Consider the following 19411-nt stretch of genomic DNA (forward strand, 5'->3'; position numbering starts at 1 on the left):
TCCCAAGATCGAGATCTCGGGAGCCGAGATCTACACATGCTCCGCTGGAGGCGTCCATTTTCCCGAAGTCCACCGCAGTGAAAACGATGGGCAGTGCGGGGGCTCCACTGACATTTTCTGGAAGCCTGGTGCCCGAAGCAGCCTCGCATCGCTGACCACCCCCACCTCCCAGTCTGGGGCCCACAGCATCGCCCCACCACCTTCAACTTCCTGCAGCAGTGACCCTGACTCCTGGGACCCTGCTCCACCGCAGATACCCCCCCAGCCCGGTAAGCTACAATTGGATTATAAATCGCACCCCCATTTTCCCCCCAAATTTGGGAGAACAAAAAGTGAGTCTTATAATCTGAAAAATACATATATATATATATATATATATATGCTTGTTTTTTTTCTCTTTATTTTTGAAATCTTTATATTTTATTATTTTTTTTATATTAAAGAAAAACTTTTTTTGCTGAATTTGACCTCATTTTTAGTCCCTCTAGGGGACTTAAACTTATTGTTGTTCGATTGCTTATTACACTATATACTGCACTACCACGGAATTGACTGAGACTAATGCAATATTTTTACCGTCTTGTGTTTTTCTCCAGTGTTTGCAGGGCTCTGTTGAACATGGCATCTCTCTTCAATTCCACCCCAAAAATGCCACTTCTATTAGAAGATGTGGAAAAAGGAAAAGACCAGCAAGATGAGGATGAAAACTGCGAAGAACAGGACCTGCACGCCCGGACTGGAGTCTCCATAGTCCGCTCTTTCATTATTGTAGGCGTTCTAACCTTCATCAATCTGGTCACCTTCATAGCTGCCTTCACTTTCGTAGGTAAGTAGGCGTAAACCGGCTTATGTCGGGGGCAAGGTGTATAAGGCCCAAAACTGCAAAAAAAGAAGAAAATCTTCATGGCCAACGAGAAGGCTCGTTAGCTGCTGTGATGTCTATTCCTGCACTTCTCTAATTACAATAATCATTCGTGTTCTTCTTTTTGTTCTGGCAGGAGCGATTTCTTACCTACAAAGCGCATTTAAAATGGACGACAGCAAATCCGGCCTTATAAGCTTAGGTAAACTTTTAACATAAAATCCTATTCTATAGGTCACTTGTGAGGACGGCTGGAATCTCGTGACATCATAAGGTTCCAATTTTGTAACGTTCACATGATGGCCGCCTTTATAGTTACCAAAAATGCAAACAGTGATGAGGACGGGAGAAGTGTTTTCAGTGCAACAGTTTAAATAATCCTCAAATATAAATAAATATATGTTAAAGAAATCATTTCTATTAACTGTGACCTCTTGTTTTTCCCCTTCTAGTATTCACGATCAGCAGTGTCCTGTTTGGTCAAATCTATGGATACCTGGGTGACCGCTGGAACAGAAAATACATCATGTGTGCAGGGATGTCCTTCTGGTCGGCCATCATTCTCTGCAAGTCCTACGTTCCCAATGAGGTAACTGATCTAATTGGTAGAAGCATAAAGACTTAAGGCTCATGCAGACGTCTGTGGATCTCGGTGCCATCATGGACAATAATGCACGGACTGGCCGCGGTTCTTCCGACCCGAGCATCGCTATCACGCTGTCAGAGATCGGACCGGGATCCACCGACGTCTGCATGAGCCCTAAAGCCTCTCACTTGTTTGTATGTAGATCAGTATTTTGCATTAGTATTTGCAAGACAAAAGTGAGAGCGGGTCCAAAATTAGGAAAAGTTTATAATTTTTCCATTACCGTATTTCTTTAGGTGTCTTAGAAAACTTTCATAAATGGTCACTGAATATTTTTTTGTGTTTTCACAGTATTTTACAGTTTTTCTCCTAATTAATGGACTGTCTGGAGCTGCAGAGGCAAGTTTTAAAATAACTGCCCCCTCCATCATTGCCGACGTCTTCGTGGGAGATCGGCGCAGCCGCGCGCTTAACTTGTATTACTTAGCAGCACCCTTTGGCTGGTGAGTGTACATCTATTTATTGTTTTAAGGAGGGAATCATAGCCAAACTGTCTAAGAGTAAGTCCGACAAGGCGGATTTGCTGTGGACTTTTTTCGGTACGGATTTTGCTCTACAGATGCATGTACAATACATATGGATGGCGTTTCAAAAACCCCTCCGCAAGTAATGATCATGGTGTCGCAACACGTAGGGGGAGGATCAGCAGTGAACCAGCAAACATTTCTGGAATTGCTGCAGATTTCTAGGAAATTGATTCAAGACTCTAAATGGAAATATTTTTTCAGCAATGTCAAGACTTTCCCTAACAGAAAACTGCACTGATTGCTATGGGCAAAAAAGTTTTCTGCTAGACAGTTTGACTTTTAGCACTTATGACAAGAGCTCCTCAAAGAATGTGAAGACTCAGAATGATCTTACACTTTTTATTGTTTTTTTATAAATCATTTAAATGGACATAGGAAATGTTGTAATATATCTTATCAGGAAATATACTTATTTCCCTTCATTAATTCACTGATAAAAATCCATCTTCAGTGACAAGACAGATTGTAGCTTTATGCGGCATGGGGTAACAGTTGCTGCTCATAGAAGTCTATGGAGGGGGTGGAGTAGGAAGGAGGAGCCGGAAAAAGGCACTCAAAAATGTATATGTTTATATGTGTGCAGAAATTATGACAACTTTGTTTTTGTTTTTTACAGTGGCCTTGGTTACATCATTGGGTCTAAAGTGACAAGTGCATTTGGTGGCGCCTGGCAATGGGCCTTCCGGGTAAGTAATAGGTCTGAGGGATCTTGTGGACAAACTGTGAATCTTAATTATAATTCCTGAATCGTATTAAAGGGAATCTGGCAGTATGTTTTTCCATTTGATCTGAGAGCAGGGGCCCTGTAGGGGCAGAGCACCTGATTCCAGCGATGTGTCACTTACTGCTCCTTGTAGATGCTTTAAAAAAAAAATCACTGTTTTATTAGCAGGAGATTATGACGAGGGGACTAGTTGTCTCGTGCCATGTAGTCCTCCTGTTCTGTGTAACCCCGACCCCACCACTGATTGGTGGCTTTCTGCCTATGTACAGTGTGCACAGAAAAATCTACCAATCAGTGGTGTAGGCAGGGTATACAGAGCTCAGCATTCAGAGTACTGCTAGATCTGCAGCGAGAAAACTGGGATTTTATCAATACTTCACCAAGCACACCAGCAAGTGACACATCGCTGGAATCGGGGTCTCTGTCCCTGCATTATGCTGCTCTCAGATGCGCAGCAAACACCTCGTCGCAGATCCCCTTTAATGGAACCAGTTCCACAACAGTCTGTGCTCATGTCCTTTTTGTGATGAAACCTCTGTATATGTGATATGTGATGTCTCCTTCTTCATCTACACAGATCATCTCTGCTCTGGGCCTGGTAGGAGTCCTGCTCATGGCTGCATTTGTAAAAGAACCGTCCAGAGGAGCTGCAGAGGAAAAGAACAAACCACTGAGCTTCAAAGGATGGCTTATGGATGCCAACCAACTGCGTAAAAAGTAGGTGTCTTCTGTGCATTGATTTATGTCACTGATCTCCCCCGTGACTTCTGCGTCATTTACAAGTTTTTTACCCTTTTCTCTCTCTGCAGCCGAAGTCTTCTGTTTTCTACTCTTGGGACTATTATGGTAAAATTTGTGGCAGCTGCATTCGGCTTCTGGGCTGTTACTTTCCTGAAGCGTGCCCGGGCTCTCATGCTACAGAAGGCGCCATATCAGACTCAACTATCCAACTATGATGACAGGTACAAGTTTAGCAAACTTTAATTTGACATTCACTGGTGGGAATTTAATTCCCCCTATGACCGTTTTCTCTCTAAAAAAATATATTTATATTTCAAATTATTATTATATCAAATTATTTATATTTCATTTCTTCAAGCTACTTTACTAATCTCTTTACCGCTTTTCTTTGCAGTCTGATTTTCGGAGGACTTACGGTCATCTCTGGCATCCTTGGAGTTGGAACAGGGGCGGAGATAGCCAAGAGATGCAGGAAGTACAACCCTCGTGCTGACCCTATAGTTTGTGCGGTTGGATTGCTGGGCTCCGCCATTTTCCTGCTGTTGGCTATTATTCTTGCAGACATCAGCCTTGTGGCCACTTATGTAAGTACCTGGAGTACAGATTGCTTTCATCCCCTTACTGGGTCTCGGCTATAGGACCGAGCAGTAGAAATCATAGACTATGGCGGGGGCTGTCTATGAATGTACGGAGACTGGGGTGGATGAATGGATTATAAAGACAAAACCTATGGGGGATAGGAAAGCGTGCAAGACACAAATGTTTATATGTATTGTTCTTTACTCTCTGCAGGTGTTTATATTCATCGGGACCATATTTCTGAGCCTGAACTTTTCAGTTTCAACTGATATCCGCCTGGTGAGTGGAGAAAAGCGCTAAACTTATCATAGCTATAATTATATGTATGTAGTCAGTCTCTATGTTCTGTTTTTACCCATCAAATGCCCCATAATCCTGGCTGTGCCCAAGCGTCTGTTGGGTAATTCCCAACTAAAAATAAACCTGGCGCAAGATGATTAAAAACTTCTTTAGTAAAATCTCAGTCCACAACATGTCTGGGCTTCTTATCTATCCTGGCTGATTGTGCATTTAAAGGGGTTGTCCACTACTTTCACATTGATGCCCTACCCGTAGGATATGGCATCAATGTAGGATGGCCGGGGTCCCGCACGCGGCACCCCCGGCGATCAGCAGTTATTGGTATCTGCAGCGGCTGCCACCGGCCGGAGGGGCTTACCTGCGGTGTTTGGCCGTCAAGTTATAGTGGTCACCGCGGTGTACTGCACATCCACCTCCTATTCAATTGACTTGAATAGGTAAGGACTTCCGGCTGGTGGCAGCCGCCGCCGGCACCGATAACTGCTGATCGGAAGGGATGCCGCATGCGGGACCCCGGCCGATCATACATTGATGCCCTATCCATAGTGGACAACTTCTTTAACTTAGGCTTCAAGTATGTTCACTTTGTCCATGTTCTCTTGTCTCGTTGGGTTCAGTGACTCCTTCTGCTCATTCAGAATATTCTCTTGTTTCAGTATGTGGTTTCTCCCACAAGGCGATCAACAGCACAGGCGTTATCGATGGCGGGGTCCCACCTGCTGGGGGAAGCTGGAAGCTCCTATTTCATCGGGCTAGTAAGTAGCTGTTACATATTCTCACATCACTTTAGGGCTACATTCACACATCTGTTTCCATTTGTACATTGTCGCAAAACAGACCATTTTTCTCTTGTGTCATCTGTTTTTTTAAAAAGTGAAGGTGGTAGACTGTCCAAACTTTATTTATCCATTGACTCTTAATAATGGATCAATGAAAAATGGATGAAACACAGATGGAAAACTGAAGTACAAAGTATATCATCCTTTCTCCATCCATTTTTAACAGATTCCTATAGACTAGAAATAGTAACCCCAGTTTTAATTTTTATTTCATAAATCAATAGTACAGTACACATGAAAATAAGAAACGTTGGAATATATCTTTTCAGAGAAATCTGCTTCTTTCTCCTCTCGAACTGATCGTTTATTCTCAAAGTTCTCACTGTATTCAGTGAAGCATTACTGGGATAGGAGATGACAGTTGGTGCTTATAACATTCTATTTAGAGGAAAGAGGGAGGAGCTAGAGGCAGGCTCCCCCCATGTACATAGAATCTGATCAACAGCAATTGTCATCTCCTATCTCAGTAATGTAAAAATCTGTCTTCACTGATTACAGATTTTATCTGTGAATTAAGAATGTTATAAATTAATGGAGGAAAAATAAGCAGATTTATCTGATAAGATCTACCACAAAGTTGCTTATTTTCACGTGTACTGTATTGATTTTATAACGACAGTTACTCTTTACTGGCCAAGTCTGATCCGCAGAACGGATGAGAATAGGACATGCTCTGTCACAGTGGAGTTTTTAAAACTCGCTGTAGCCTATTCATAACATACTTAAAAGGGTTCACCGGGACTATTTGATTTTTTTTACTATGGGCTAACAGGCAAGTCGTTGCTAAATACCTGCCTGTAGTGCCCGGGACCGATCTCTGCCAACACCCGCGATTCAGTGGCCTCCCCTGATATCACGTTGACAGAGCAGCATCTTCTCTTCCGCTCTGTTGACGGGGTGGCAGAACTCCAAAGACAAGATGTCCTGGAGTTACGTCACAGATTATCTGCTGAAGAAGGATGTCACAAGTGTCCTGTTCCCAGACAATGTGTAGTACTGGAGCTGCGGATACTGGAAGCATTGCTGTTCATAGTTTGGAGGAGCCGCTATCTGCAGTGAGGCACCTTCTCTTTCTATGATCACCAGATTTCATTGGTATCCATTGACTGCTGTCAGCATAAACGTGTCCAGTCAATTATGTTTTTTTACTTTCATTAACCATACATAATTATTTATCTCGTCTCATCTTCAGATATCCGACCGCATCAAAAGTTACAATCCAGACTCGGCTCTTTCGAACTTCCGCAGTCTGCAGTACGCCCTCATGGTTTGCCCCTTTGTGCTGGTTTTCGGAGGAGGATTCTTTTTCGCATGCGCCCTCTTTGTTGAAAATGATCGTAAGAAGGCAGAGACAGAGTCTGAAGGTACGTGCAGAAATAAGTTAATTATCCGATCATATCTCTTACAGAATTGGATTAGCATTAGCTCCATAATTAGTAAATGTAATACCCAGCATCTGTATAATACATCCATCCCCATAACAAAGCTCCATAACATAACATTAACAAAGCTGCATAACATAACATTAACAAAGCTGCAATTAACTTATTATTATGGCATAAATAGTTTTATCCTAAGGCTATGTGCCCACGATGCAGAAATGCTCAGGATTTTTCCTGAGCGTTTCTGCATCTCCCCTGGCAGAAAAAACGCATGCGGATTGTACATGCGGATTGTACATGCGGATTGTACATGCGTTTTTCTGCCAGGGACATGCGGATGTGAAGCGTTCTTCACATGCATTTCCGCATGCGGGTTGATAAGCGCTTTCCAAGCGATTTTAGCATCACTTGGAAAGTGCTTGACAACTTGGTCACACTATATAAATCCATGCAAACGGCATGGATTTATATAGTGTGACCCCAAAGAATGGTTAAAAATAAAAAAATAAATATATACTTACCTTCCGATGGCCCCGGCAGTCTTGCTTCACTCCGTCCTGGCTGCCGGCAGATCGCGGTACACTGAAGGACCTGCCAACGTCAGCATCGCGTGACCCGTCACATGGCTATGACGTCAGCGCAGGTCCTTCAGTCCACCGCGATCTGCCGGCATGGGAGGACGAGCGCACCGCGGCCCGCCGGAAGGTAAGTATAACATATATTTTTTATTTTATTCTTTTTTTTACAGGTACTATGGCACCTGGGTGTGGATGTCTCCTCTCCTCCACACCCGGGTACCATCCCCACAATGGAACGCATACATCTACATATACAGTGATGCGGAGTCCATGCGGTCTAATGCAAGTCAATGGCGGAGAAAACTCAGCGCTTCCGCAAAATAATTGGTAGTGCTGCTTTTTTTACGCAATGATAATCCGCAGCGGAAATTTCTGCAGCATGTGCACAGCACATATGGATTATCATTGGGGAACATGGCAGACCTTCTACCATGCGTTTTTTAAGCGTTTCTGCAGCGTTTTTGCCGCTGCGGAAACGCTTAAAAAACGCATCGTGGGCACACAGCCTAAGTGTGACCCTACCCTACTGATATGGGGCTGATTATATGACATAAATTGTATTTGAAAAAATCTGCTATGTCTTTTTGGTGGAATCTACTTTTAAGAGAACCTGTCACTCGCCATAAATATACATTTATTTTAACCCGGTATAAATGCTGCTATTCTCCTGAATACGGCATTGTTTGTCTCTTGTTCTCAAATCTCCTTGTTCCTGATAGGTCTCCCTGCTCCCTATACATTTATCCACTATTTTAGCCAACTGGCCGTTGTCATCAAGATGTTTCTCAAAAAGAGAAGTTTTTGAGGGTCACGCCCACTTGGCAAAAATAAATACAAATACTAGATTTACATAAAGGGAAAAGGGGGCAATTTCTCAGGAAATTAGAATCTTGAGGAACAAAGGATGAACAATGCCAGATTCAGGAGAACAACAGGATTTACAACGGGTAAAAAATGGTAAATGTCGGATCATCTCGTTCAATTGTTTTTACTTAACATTTACAAAAAAAATAACATTAAGAAGGAATATAAATTGGGGAGGGGAAAAAGGAGTAATGGGGTAACAATGGGAAGTTACAGGAGAGAAAGTAAAGGCAAGGCTAGTCATTATTATTAGTAATAAACAACTATTATAACTTTGACCATAATATGTGTAAACAATTAGTTTGGTATATATCCGGTATTGTTTGTTTATACAACTATTTTAGTTTTTAAGTTTTGGGTTTAGCCTGAGTAAAAAAAAACTCTTCCACTATGGCATTCATCTAACTAAATATCAGCTACAACATTTTTTCACTAATCGCAAAGTTGAACTTTAATATTGTGCGTTGATGCCTTTCCATTACTTCTAATATTGATGGAGGAATTATTTGCTTCCATTTTGTTGCGATTAAATGTTTAATCACCAAAAAGATATGACAAGAGATATGTTGAAATTTGGGTGGGATTTCTTCTAGACCTTGTGATAATAATATTAATTGTGGTGTAAGTGGAATATTGGGTTTAGAAATTCATAGGAGTAAGTTCAAAGTTTCTTTCCATAATTCCTTTATGGACAACTCCAAAATATGTGTAAAATGTCTCCCGGTTTAGCACAACCTCTCCAGCATAGAGGAGGTTGGGAAGGAAATGCTCTGCGGGGTCTCATTGGAGTAAAGGAGCACCGCAGCATAATGTTATAGTGCGTCTCTTGGAAACACGTAGTGGCACAATATGTCAGGTTTAATGCTTTACTGTACATGTAGATAATCCTTCTGTATCATTTTATATCAAATAATTTAATTTTATTTCATCTTTATAGACTTTGTCCTGAAGGAGGTAATATCTACAGCTCCATAAATTAGAACTTTTTAAAGCTGGACCTGAGGAAAAATGAAAGGTAAGATAAGATGGGAATAGTCAACTTTAACTTTTTTAATTTTTGGTAATGAGAATATATAATTTGAGAATATAATTTGAGTGGGTTTTCAGATCCTATTATTTCAGAGTTAGAATTTTTAGTTTCTTTCCAGGCCAGGTATCTCTTCTTAGAACTATTCAATCCTTTTACAAGAGGAGATAAAATATTAAGTACCAATTTTATTTTTTTAAGGGGATGAGTGATAATACCAGATGGGAAATATATTAGTTATACAACCATATAAATCATCGTATAAAACTGTACACTTGTTAAACTACGTTTTGCTTCTTTTGTTGGAGACAGTGGCTCCAGCTTTGCGGCACGAATCATCACGTTGTACATTCAATGTCCGTTCCGGCTATGACAACTTGCTGGAGGTCCTAGATTCATTGGGGATCTGCAGGGGTTTGTCTGACATCTTTAAGTTCCTGGATGTCTTTTAATGTTTTAGAAATACTTGATCTTTTACTAAAGCTAAAATAGTGGGGAGAAGATCCTTTACAGTAAAAATAGTTCTATTTAGATCTAGCTTTATTAACGCTACATAATCAATAATTTATTTTTTAATTTAAATTTATAGATTTAAAAAATTGCACTCATGTACTTCTTAGATATCCATGAAATGCTTAGTGCCGGCCAATATGAAACATTCTGGGTTTAGGAATCCAGTGGGTGGTCTCAGATCTCACATAGTGATTGTCAGCCCCCTCTATATGAATGGGGGGTACAGTCCTAAACTAAGAATAAGCCAATATCACTTATCTTAAATCTTTTCTCACAAGGCTAGAAATCAGTAACCAGGAGTACATTGCCTGCCGCTTATATATGATATCCAGTTGTTTCATCTTCAGTCATATTTATTATTTCTACAGATCACTATTCCGGAGAGAGGCCTGATTGTGATCCGTCAATGAACAAAGAATCCAGCCGGATGTGACGACTCTTCCACAAGGCGAAAACAAGTCAGAAAAAAGAGACAGATTCCGGGCTCGGTCTCTGTTCTCGCATACGACATTTACTGGACTTTCCGCAGTCAGATGAACTCACGGAATAAAGTGAGGTTCCTGCTGCATCAAGAGGCAGATTCCGGGCTCGGTCTCTGTTCTCACTTCTGGATACGACATTTACTGGACTTTCCGCAGTCAGATGAACTCACGGAATAAAGTGAGCTTCCTGCTGCATAAGGAGACAGATTCCGGGCTCGGTCTCTGTTCTCGTCCTATCATGATTAGTGCCACATTGAAGACTATTGGGCAACACGGTGGCTCAGTGGTTAGCACTGTTGCTTTGCAGCGTTCGGGTCCAAACCCAACCAAAGAGAACAACTGCATGGAGTTTGTATGCTCTCCCCGTGTTCGCGTGGGTTTCCTCCGGGTTCTCCGGTTTCCTCCCACACTCCAAAGACATACTGATAGGAAATTGATAAATAAATAATTAAATATTATTTCAACTATTATTGAAAATTCTTATATTTGACTCCTTGAATGAAGCTAATAGTCAGTGTATGATAACATATCTGAGCCACTGTATGGGTCTTCACAGTGCTTAATAGAGGCAACTGGGGGTCAACCCAACAAATCATAGGAGCCTCAGGTCTGGTCAATGATTCCTCCCCAGGTCCACACATTGCATTCCATGTCCTGAGCTCACGTATGTGATCAGTCCTCCATTATGGTAAATGGAAAATATAGAAACAACCAATCAAAAGTCTAACACCTTACTGCCCTATGACATACTATTACATCATGGGCACATGGGATTAAACATGAACTGTGCTATTTTCATGGTAGTCGTGCTGTGCAGGCTTAGCAGCTGAGCCCGCACTTCAAGGAGAGTTGGCTGCAACTGCCGACTTTGGTGTTAGCACTTATCCCGACAGTTTAACCCTTTAGATGATGCGGTCAATAGCGACCACCGCATCAATATGGTGGACAGAAGGAAGGGGCCCCCTCTGTACCTTCATTATTACCCCCATGTTACAATCACGGTGTATCGATGGTTATCATGGCAAGCTGAGACCTAACAACAGCCTCTGGGTCTATCAGCAATGGAAGCTTGTTGAAAAAAAGAAGGATCGCTTCACTGTACCAAACTTTTAGGGTGCTCTGAAGAAATAGGTAGTATAGATATCAAAAAAGAACTTCGGCACTCCAATATGGATGCAAAAAATTGGTTTTTATTAGCAGAATTCCCCTTAAATGAAAAGCAGGCCAACGTTTCGACCTAACATGGTCTTTCTCAGGGCCTATGCTAAACATCAAAAGAATATATCCCATCAACATTTGTATATAAACAGAAAATAAGGAAAAACAAAATATACACATACATCTACTTATAAATGATGTGGAATAACCCACAAAAGATTGTGAAATAAATTTGTAAGGTACAGTAGAATATGCAAATAGCGTGCGTTTTTTTAAAAAAATGTTTATATATGTATATAAATTCAAGAATAATGATATAGTAGGAGACCTCATGCTGCCACAAGAATATAAAGTATATATATATATATATATATATATATATATATACAGTACAGACCAAAAGTTTGGACACACCTTCTCATTTAAAGATTGTTCTGTATTTTCATGACTATGAAAATTGTACATTCACACTGAAGGCATCAAAACTATGAATTAACACATGTGGAATTATATACTTAACAAAAAAGTATGAAACAACTGAAAATATGTCTTATATTCTAGGTTCTTCAAAGTAGCCACCTTTTGCTTTGATGACTGCTTTGCACACTCTTGGCATTCTATTGATGAGCTTCAAGAGGTAGTCACCGGAAATGGTTTTCACTTCACAGGTGTGCCCTGTCAGGTTTAATAAGTGGGATTTCTTGCCTTATAAATGGGGTTGGGACCATCAGTTGTGTTGTGCAGAAGTCAGGTGGATACACAGCTCATAGTCCTACTGAATAGTCCTAAATAATCAGTAACATGAAATATATTCAATTATTATAAAATGACAAACAATCTAGTCACCCATACTGAAAGCCCAGTGAATGACCCACAACTTAAAACTTTAATCAGTAGCATAGAATTATCCGCTAAACCCTGGTTTATTATCCTATCCAATAGACACTGGACAGAGTGAGTTTTATGTAATATAGGTAGAGGGATTTTTGGGGGGGGATATAGGAATTTTTTATTCATATTGTGCTTCATACTCCCTATTAAGTCCTTTCGGAGTGAGGATCTGTAGCGTATGTATCCAGTATAGCTCACGTTTTTTGAGGTTTTGAATCCGGTTGCCCCCCCCCCGTCTATTTGGCGGAATGTGATCAATTACTTGATACCTTAGTTGTGAAATGTTGTGGGACATAGCTAGAAAATGTGCTGGTATAGGTAACATCATGCGTCCACAACGAATTGTTGATTTGTGTTGTGAAATGCGGTCTCGGATATGTTGGGTGGTCTCACCAACATACGCGAGACCGCATGGACACTTAATTAGATACACCACATACGTGGAATCACAAGAGAAATATTCTTTAATAGAATAACGTTTGCCAGAATGAGGATGTGTAAAAGTGTCATCCTTAGTAATATTTGAACACTGTAAACATCCTAGACACGGGAAAGTTCCCCTCCGGGGGGTGGCCAAGGTGCGTTGGATTGGTCCCTTATTTGTGGATCCCATGTCAGCTCTAACCAAATGGTCGCGAATGTTTCGGGATCTTTTATGACATAGTAGGGGGACATCAGTAAATTCCTCTATATCCGGATAAGATTGCTCTAACAGGGACCAATATTTTTTAATGCACTTGAATATCTGTCCCCCAAAGGGGTGATAGGTGTTCACGAAAGTCAGTTGTGAGTTATTATTCCGTCGTGAAGTAGGTTGGGTGACCTGGTTCAAGATATGTGATGGGTAAAGACCATGTTAGGTGGAAACGGACTGCTTTTCATTTATGGGGAATTCTGCTAATAAAAACCATTTTTTTGCATCCATATTGGAGTGCCGAAGTTCTTTTTTGATATCTATACTACCTATTTCTTCAGAGCACCCTAAAAGTTTGATACAGTGAAGCGATCCTTCTTTTTTTCAATTGACTGTTTCTTGGGATTACGCTCCTGTGGCTTCAATGTCGTTCACAACCTTTGCCTTTAATCAGGAAGAAGCAAGTGGAATACTTGCACATGTCACAACTCCCGTTACATTTCTCCACACCCCCACTGAGGAAGTACGCATAAGGGACCTAAAGAAGGAACAAAGGAGGTATACCGCTTTGGATCTACACTGCGTTACTCTCGCAGAATATCACAAAACACAACGAATTCCACGAGGATGAAGAGTCAACCTACGTCCTACTCTATTTATTGATAACTCTGATTATTGCAGTAAGTTCGAGGGGATCCTCAACAAATGCTCAATGGACATTATTGTGTTGACAATTGATTTTCTCCAGAAGGAAATAACCAATCTACATACTAGGATTGCCTCTACTGAGCAACAATTGAGTAATACGATTTCATCTGAAGAATTTACAACACTGAAAAACAAAGTGGACAAAACCATTTCTGATTCTGAATATCGCAACGAACTCCAGATCCAGAAAAAATCTAAATTTCTATGTGACGCTGAAAACTACCTCAATAATCAAGTGTATAGATGGCGCTCTTCAGATCAAGGCAGAAGCAGCAGATCATACAGGCGAGGATACAACTCTTCTCCAGGCCGACACTCCTCTACAGACAGCAAACGAGGTACCTATCAACCAAATTATTTTTTGGATCAACGCAGAAACCGTCCACCAAGAATAAGACGAGGCGGGGGAGGCGATCGACAGACAGACAACGCTCGGATGACAACTCGTTCTCGGGTAGGACTAACATCGTGTATAACATCTTCTCACAATCCTTAGCACCGGCCGAATTAGACCTATTGCAAAAAGGTCTTTCATTTAGCCCTACACCTGCCTTTGATACATTCCAACTGGAGCAAGAACTACAACGCTTTTATAGAACCTTAAGATTGAAAGTCCATTTTTCCTCTGGTAGGGGGCTTACTACTGATCCTCCAGGTGCCTCTCAGAGCAGCCAGAATGATGGAATGTTCTCTTTACATGGCTTGAAACTGCGTATTCCTAGCCATTTCCAACCGCCTTGTACATATTATCATGTAGAGACATATATTGACTTGGTCCAGAAAGACATTAATGAAGTCCTACAAGCCATAAAGAGAGGCGATCTGCATAACAAAAATAACCTCAACCCTGAGGAAAGTATGGCCCTCTCCTCATTGAAAAAAAGGAAAGAACTTATTGTAAAACCAGCTGATAAGGGGGGAGCAATTGTTATTATGGACCGGTCTTATTATATATCAGAGATATACACTCAATTGAATGATACTGAAACGTATCTACCTATAACACGTAACCCCACCACAGAGGTAGCTAATTTAATTAAAAATTTAGTCTCACATCATGCTCAGAGAGGCACAATCGATTCCAAACTGTCAGAATTTTTGGTCAATCCAAACCCAATAATGCCGGTATTTTATACCTTACCCAAAATACACAAGAATCTATGGGCACCACCCGGGAGACCTATTGTAGCCTCTACAGATTCTATTTTGTCACCCTTGGCTATTACATTAGAAAAAATTTTAACACCCCATATTCAGAAGATTACCTCATACCTTAAGGACACTACCCATTTTTTGACATGCATAAGAGAATTAGGACCAATCCCTACTAACAGCATCCTAACAACAATGGATGTCAACAGTCTCTATACTAGTATCAATCACCAGTAGGGCATTTGTGCCACAATAAAATTTGTAAGAGCCCATACTACATTCTCAGCCGATCAGATTGACTTTTGCAGTGATTTATTAACTTTGATCCTCACCAAAAATTTTTTCATGTTTGAAGATCGTTTTTTCTTTCAAAAGAGGGGTACGGCGATGGGCTCCAATGTGGCACCCCCCTATGCCAATATCTTCATGGGGAATTTTGAGATAGATCATGTATATACTCACCCTCTGTTTGAAAAGCATGTGCTATGCTGGAGACGTTTTATTGACGATATTTTCTTTATTTGGACTGGCACAAGACAAAACTTAAAAACTTTTTTTGATGACCTTAACAGCAAACTTACTAATCTGACATTTACCATACACCAAGACCCACATTCCATACGTTTTTTGGACACACGGATTACACTCGTTGACACAGGATATCTAGTCAGTGACTTATACACAAAACCAACAGATAAAAACAGTCTATTGTTGTATTCCAGTTCTCACCCGGGCCATATTAAAAGGTCATTACCAAAATCACAACATAATAGGGTGGATCGAATAGTGTCTACTGCAGATTCTAAAAAAATTAGACATGAGGAGATGAACGACAAATTTCGACAGAGGGGTTACCCATCACATATCTTGAACCAGGTCACCCAACCTACTTCACGACGGAATAATAACTCACGACTGACTTTCGTGAACACCTATCACCCCTTTGGGGGACAGATATTCAAGTGCATTAAAAATATTGGTCCCTGTTACGGCAATCTTATCCGGATATAGAGAAATTTACCGATGTCCCCCTACTATGTCATAAAAGATCCCGAAACATTCGCGACCATTTGGTTAGAGCCGACGTGGGATCTACAAATAAGGGACCAATCCAACGCACCTTGGCCACCCCCCGGAGGGGAACTTTCCCGTGTCTAGGATGTTTACAGTGTTCAAATATTACTAAGGGTGACACTGGAAGTGCATTCAGGTGAAGGGTGCATTGCTGGAAAAGGGAAAAAAAAAAAAACTCTTTAAATATCTTAGTTTGCGAGTGTGAACGAGCTGCGTGAGTCCGGAGCGTAAGTGCGAACGAAAGTAAGTGTGTGACTTGTTTTTCAGTGACTTTGTATTCAGGGAGTTTGGAAGGGAGGACTTTGGACTGAATTGCTGACTGTATTTCATTAATTCTTTACTTTACTTTTTACTTAACATTCTGTATATTGCAATCCCCATTAGGAAATGAGCTCCATTATTGACAATGCTATCCAGTGTACATCTTGCCACATGTATGTATTCCTTGAACAGCAGGTCGAGGTTGCTTACTGCTGCGCGAGATGTGTGCACGTTGTGCGTTTGGAAGCCCAGATACTGGATCTAAATGAGCAGCTGGCAACACTGAGATCCATTGACAACATGGAAAGGAGTCTGCTGCTCACTGAGCAGCAGCTTACTGGGGTAGATGTGGGGGAGGGTGGTAGTCGGGAGCTGCAGGACAGTGAGGTCGCTAGTTGGGTGACAGTTAGAAGGGGTGGTAGAGGGAAGAGTGCCAGGGAGGCTAGTCCTGATCTGGCACACCCCAATAAGTTTGCAAAGTTGGCAGATGAGGGGAGTGATGGTACAGGGGTAGCACTACTGCAGCAAGGCATCTCCGGCTTTCAGGGGACGAGTGTCAGCTCCAGTAAAGAGGGAAATAGGAGAGTAGGGCAGGCTAGGCAGGTGCTGGTAGTGGGGGACTCAATTATTAGAGGAAAAGATAGGGCAATCTGTCACAAAGACAGGGATCGTCGAACAGTGTGCTGCCTACCTGGCGCTCGAGTCCGGCACATCGCTGATCGGGTTGACAGATTACTGGGAGGGGCTGGTGAGGACCCAGCGGTCATGCTGCACATTGGCACAAATGACAAAGTTAGAGGTAGGTGGAAGGTCCTTAAAGATGATTTTAGGGAATTAGGCTGCAAGCTGAAAGCAAGGACCTCCAAGGTGGTATTCTCTGAAATACTACCGGTACCACGTGCCACGCCAGAGAGGCAACGGGAGATTTGGGAGATAAATAAGTGGCTCAAGAACTGGTGTAGGAAAGAGGGATTTGGGTTCCTGGAGAACTGGGCCGACTTCTCAGTTGGCTACAGACTCTACGCTAGGGACCGGCTGCACCTTAATGGGGAGGGTGCAGCTGTGCTGGGGGAGAAAATGGCTAGAAGGTTGGAGGAGTGTTTAAACTAGGGATTGGGGGGGAGGGTATTCATTTTATAGGTGGGGAAGATAGTGCAGATAGTGACCTGGGCACAAATAAAGAAATTGGGGGTGGGGTTAGAACAGTCAATAAAGTAAGATGGAATAGAGGTACAGAGAGATACATAAAATGCATGTACACTAATGCCAGAAGCCTCACCAACAAAATGGAGGAATTAGAATTAATTTTGTTGGAAAATAATTATGACATGGTAGGGATATCTGCGACATGGCTGGACGAGAGCCATGACTGGGCAGTTAATTTACAGGGCTATAGTCTGTTCAGAAATGACCGTACAAACAAGCGAGGGGGGGTGTGTGTTTATATGTAAAATCATCCTTAAAACCTGTCTTGCGGGAGGATATATGTGAATCTAATGAAAATGTAGAGTCCCTGTGGGTGGAGATAAGGGGAGGGGGAAAAAATAATAAATTACTGATAGGGGTTTGTTATAAGTCTCCAAAAATAATGGAAGTAGCGGAGAATATCCTCGTAAAGCAGATAGATGAAGCAGCGACCCAAGGAGAAGTCATTATTATGGGAGACTTCAACTACCCTGAAATACATTGGGGGACAGAAACATGTAGTTCAAGCAAAGGAAATAGGTTTTTGACTACTATGAGAGACAATTACCTTTCACAACTGGTTCAGGACCCAACAAGAAGGGGGGCACTGCTAGACCTAATATTAACCAATAGGCCAGACCGCATATCAAATATATTAGTTGGGGGTCACTTGGGTAATAGTGATCACAAAATAATACGTTTTCATGTAACCTTTAATAAGATGTGTAGTAGCGGGGTTACAAGGACACTAAACTTCAGGAAGGCAAATTTCCAACGGTTAAGAGATCATCTTAGTGCAATAAACTGGGACGATATCCTGAGACATAAAGCTACACAAAGCAAATGGGAGACATTTATTAACATCCTGAATAGGACCTGTGCACAATATATACCCCTTGGGAATAAACATGCTAGAAATAGGAGGAAACCACTATGGCTAAATAGAGCTGTAAGGGGCGCAATAAGTGACAAAAAGAAAGCATTTAGAGAACTAAAGCAAGTAGGTAGTGATGAGGCATTAAATAAATATAGAAAATTAAATAAATTATGTAAAAAACAAATCAAGGCAGCAAAGATTTAGGCAGAGAGAATTATTGCCAGAGAAAGTAAAAATAACCCCAAAATATTCTTTAACTATATAAATAGTAAAAAACTAAAAAATGATAGTGTTGGCCCCCTTAAAAATAGTCTGGGTGAAATGGTGGATGAGGATGAGGAAAAAGCCAATATGCTAAATGATTTTTTTTCAACCGTATTTACACAAGAAAATCGCATGACAGAAAACATGATTAGTGATAACAAAAATTCTCCAGTAAATGTCACTTGCTTAACCCAGCAGGAAGTATGGCGGCATCTAAAAATCACTAAAGTTGACAAATCACCGGGCCCGGATGGGATACACCCGCGAGTACTGCAGGAATTAAGTAACGTCATAGATAGACCATTATTTTTAATCTTTAAAGATTCCATAATAACAGGGTCTGTACCACAGGACTGGCGTATAGCAAATGTGGTGCCAATATTCAAAAAGGGGACAAAAACTGAACTTGGAAATTATAGGCCGGTAAGCTTAACCTCTACTGTGGGTAAAATCCTGGAGGGTTTCCTAAGAGATGCTATAATAGAGTATCTGAAGAAGAATAACCTCATGACCCAATATCAACATGGGTTTACGAGGGACCGTTCCTGTCAAACTAATCTGATCAGTTTTTATGAGGAGGCAAGTTCCGGACTGGACCAAGGAAATGCAGTGGATGTTGTGTATATGGACTTTTCAAAAGCTTTTGATACGGTTCCACACAAAAGGTTGATACACAAAATGAGAACAATGGGGATAGGGGAAAATATATGTATGTGGGTTAAGAATTGGCTCAGTGATAGGAAACAAAGGGTGGCTATTAATGGAAAACACTCAAACCGGGTCTCAGTTAACAGTGGGGTACCACAGGGGTCAGTATTGGGCCCACTTCTTTTTAACATATTTATTAATGACACTAAACTCTGCAGGGTAATCAATACAGAGGAGGACAATTTTATATTACAGGAGGATCTATGTAAACTAGAAGCTTGGGCTGATAAATGGCAAATGAGCTTTAATGGGGATAAATGTAAGGTAATGCACTTGGGCAGAGGAAATAAAATGTATAATTATAAGCTTAATTGTAAAACACATGGCAAAACTGTTACTGAAAAAGACCTGGGTGTATTGGTGGACGACAAGCTCAGTGTAGTGGCCAGTGTCAGGCTGCTTCTGCAAAGGCAAATAAAATAATGGGATGCATTA

At 41.3% G+C, this 19411-nt stretch overlaps 1 protein-coding gene across 1 annotated transcript; it reads left to right on the forward strand.

The window, feature by feature from the left end:
• The first annotated feature begins 618 nt into the window (after nucleotides 1–618).
• LOC141221648 (protein spinster homolog 1-like) lies at nucleotides 619–15618 on the forward strand. The gene is made up of 15 exons (XM_073666543.1): nucleotides 619–826; nucleotides 999–1064; nucleotides 1315–1451; nucleotides 1800–1951; nucleotides 2652–2721; nucleotides 3337–3476; nucleotides 3569–3721; nucleotides 3895–4084; nucleotides 4293–4358; nucleotides 5036–5134; nucleotides 6411–6582; nucleotides 8980–8996; nucleotides 13344–13427; nucleotides 13496–13692; nucleotides 15330–15618. Exons 1-15 carry the CDS (start codon nucleotides 619–621, stop codon nucleotides 15616–15618), a joined length of 2040 nt encoding a protein of 679 aa, XP_073522644.1.
• The last annotated feature ends 3793 nt before the right edge of the window (nucleotides 15619–19411 follow it).

The sequence above is a fragment of the Phyllobates terribilis genome, unplaced genomic scaffold, assembly GCF_046119375.1.
Source record: "Phyllobates terribilis strain yellow unplaced genomic scaffold, ASM4611937v1 Scaffold_326__1_contigs__length_2130411, whole genome shotgun sequence".
Lineage (NCBI taxonomy): Eukaryota > Metazoa > Chordata > Amphibia > Anura > Dendrobatidae > Phyllobates > Phyllobates terribilis.

Bases quoted from the DNA above. Each gene is read 5' to 3' on its own strand.
- LOC141221648 (XM_073666543.1), top strand. From the start codon at position 619: ATGGCATCTCTCTTCAATTCCACCCCAAAAATGCCACTTCTATTAGAA. The intron at 3,722-3,894 runs GTACAAGTTTAG...TTTTCTTTGCAG, and splicing joins CTATCCAACTATGATGACAG to TCTGATTTTCGGAGGACTTA. The intron at 13,428-13,495 runs GTAAGTTCGAGG...GATTTTCTCCAG, and splicing joins TGATAACTCTGATTATTGCA to AAGGAAATAACCAATCTACA.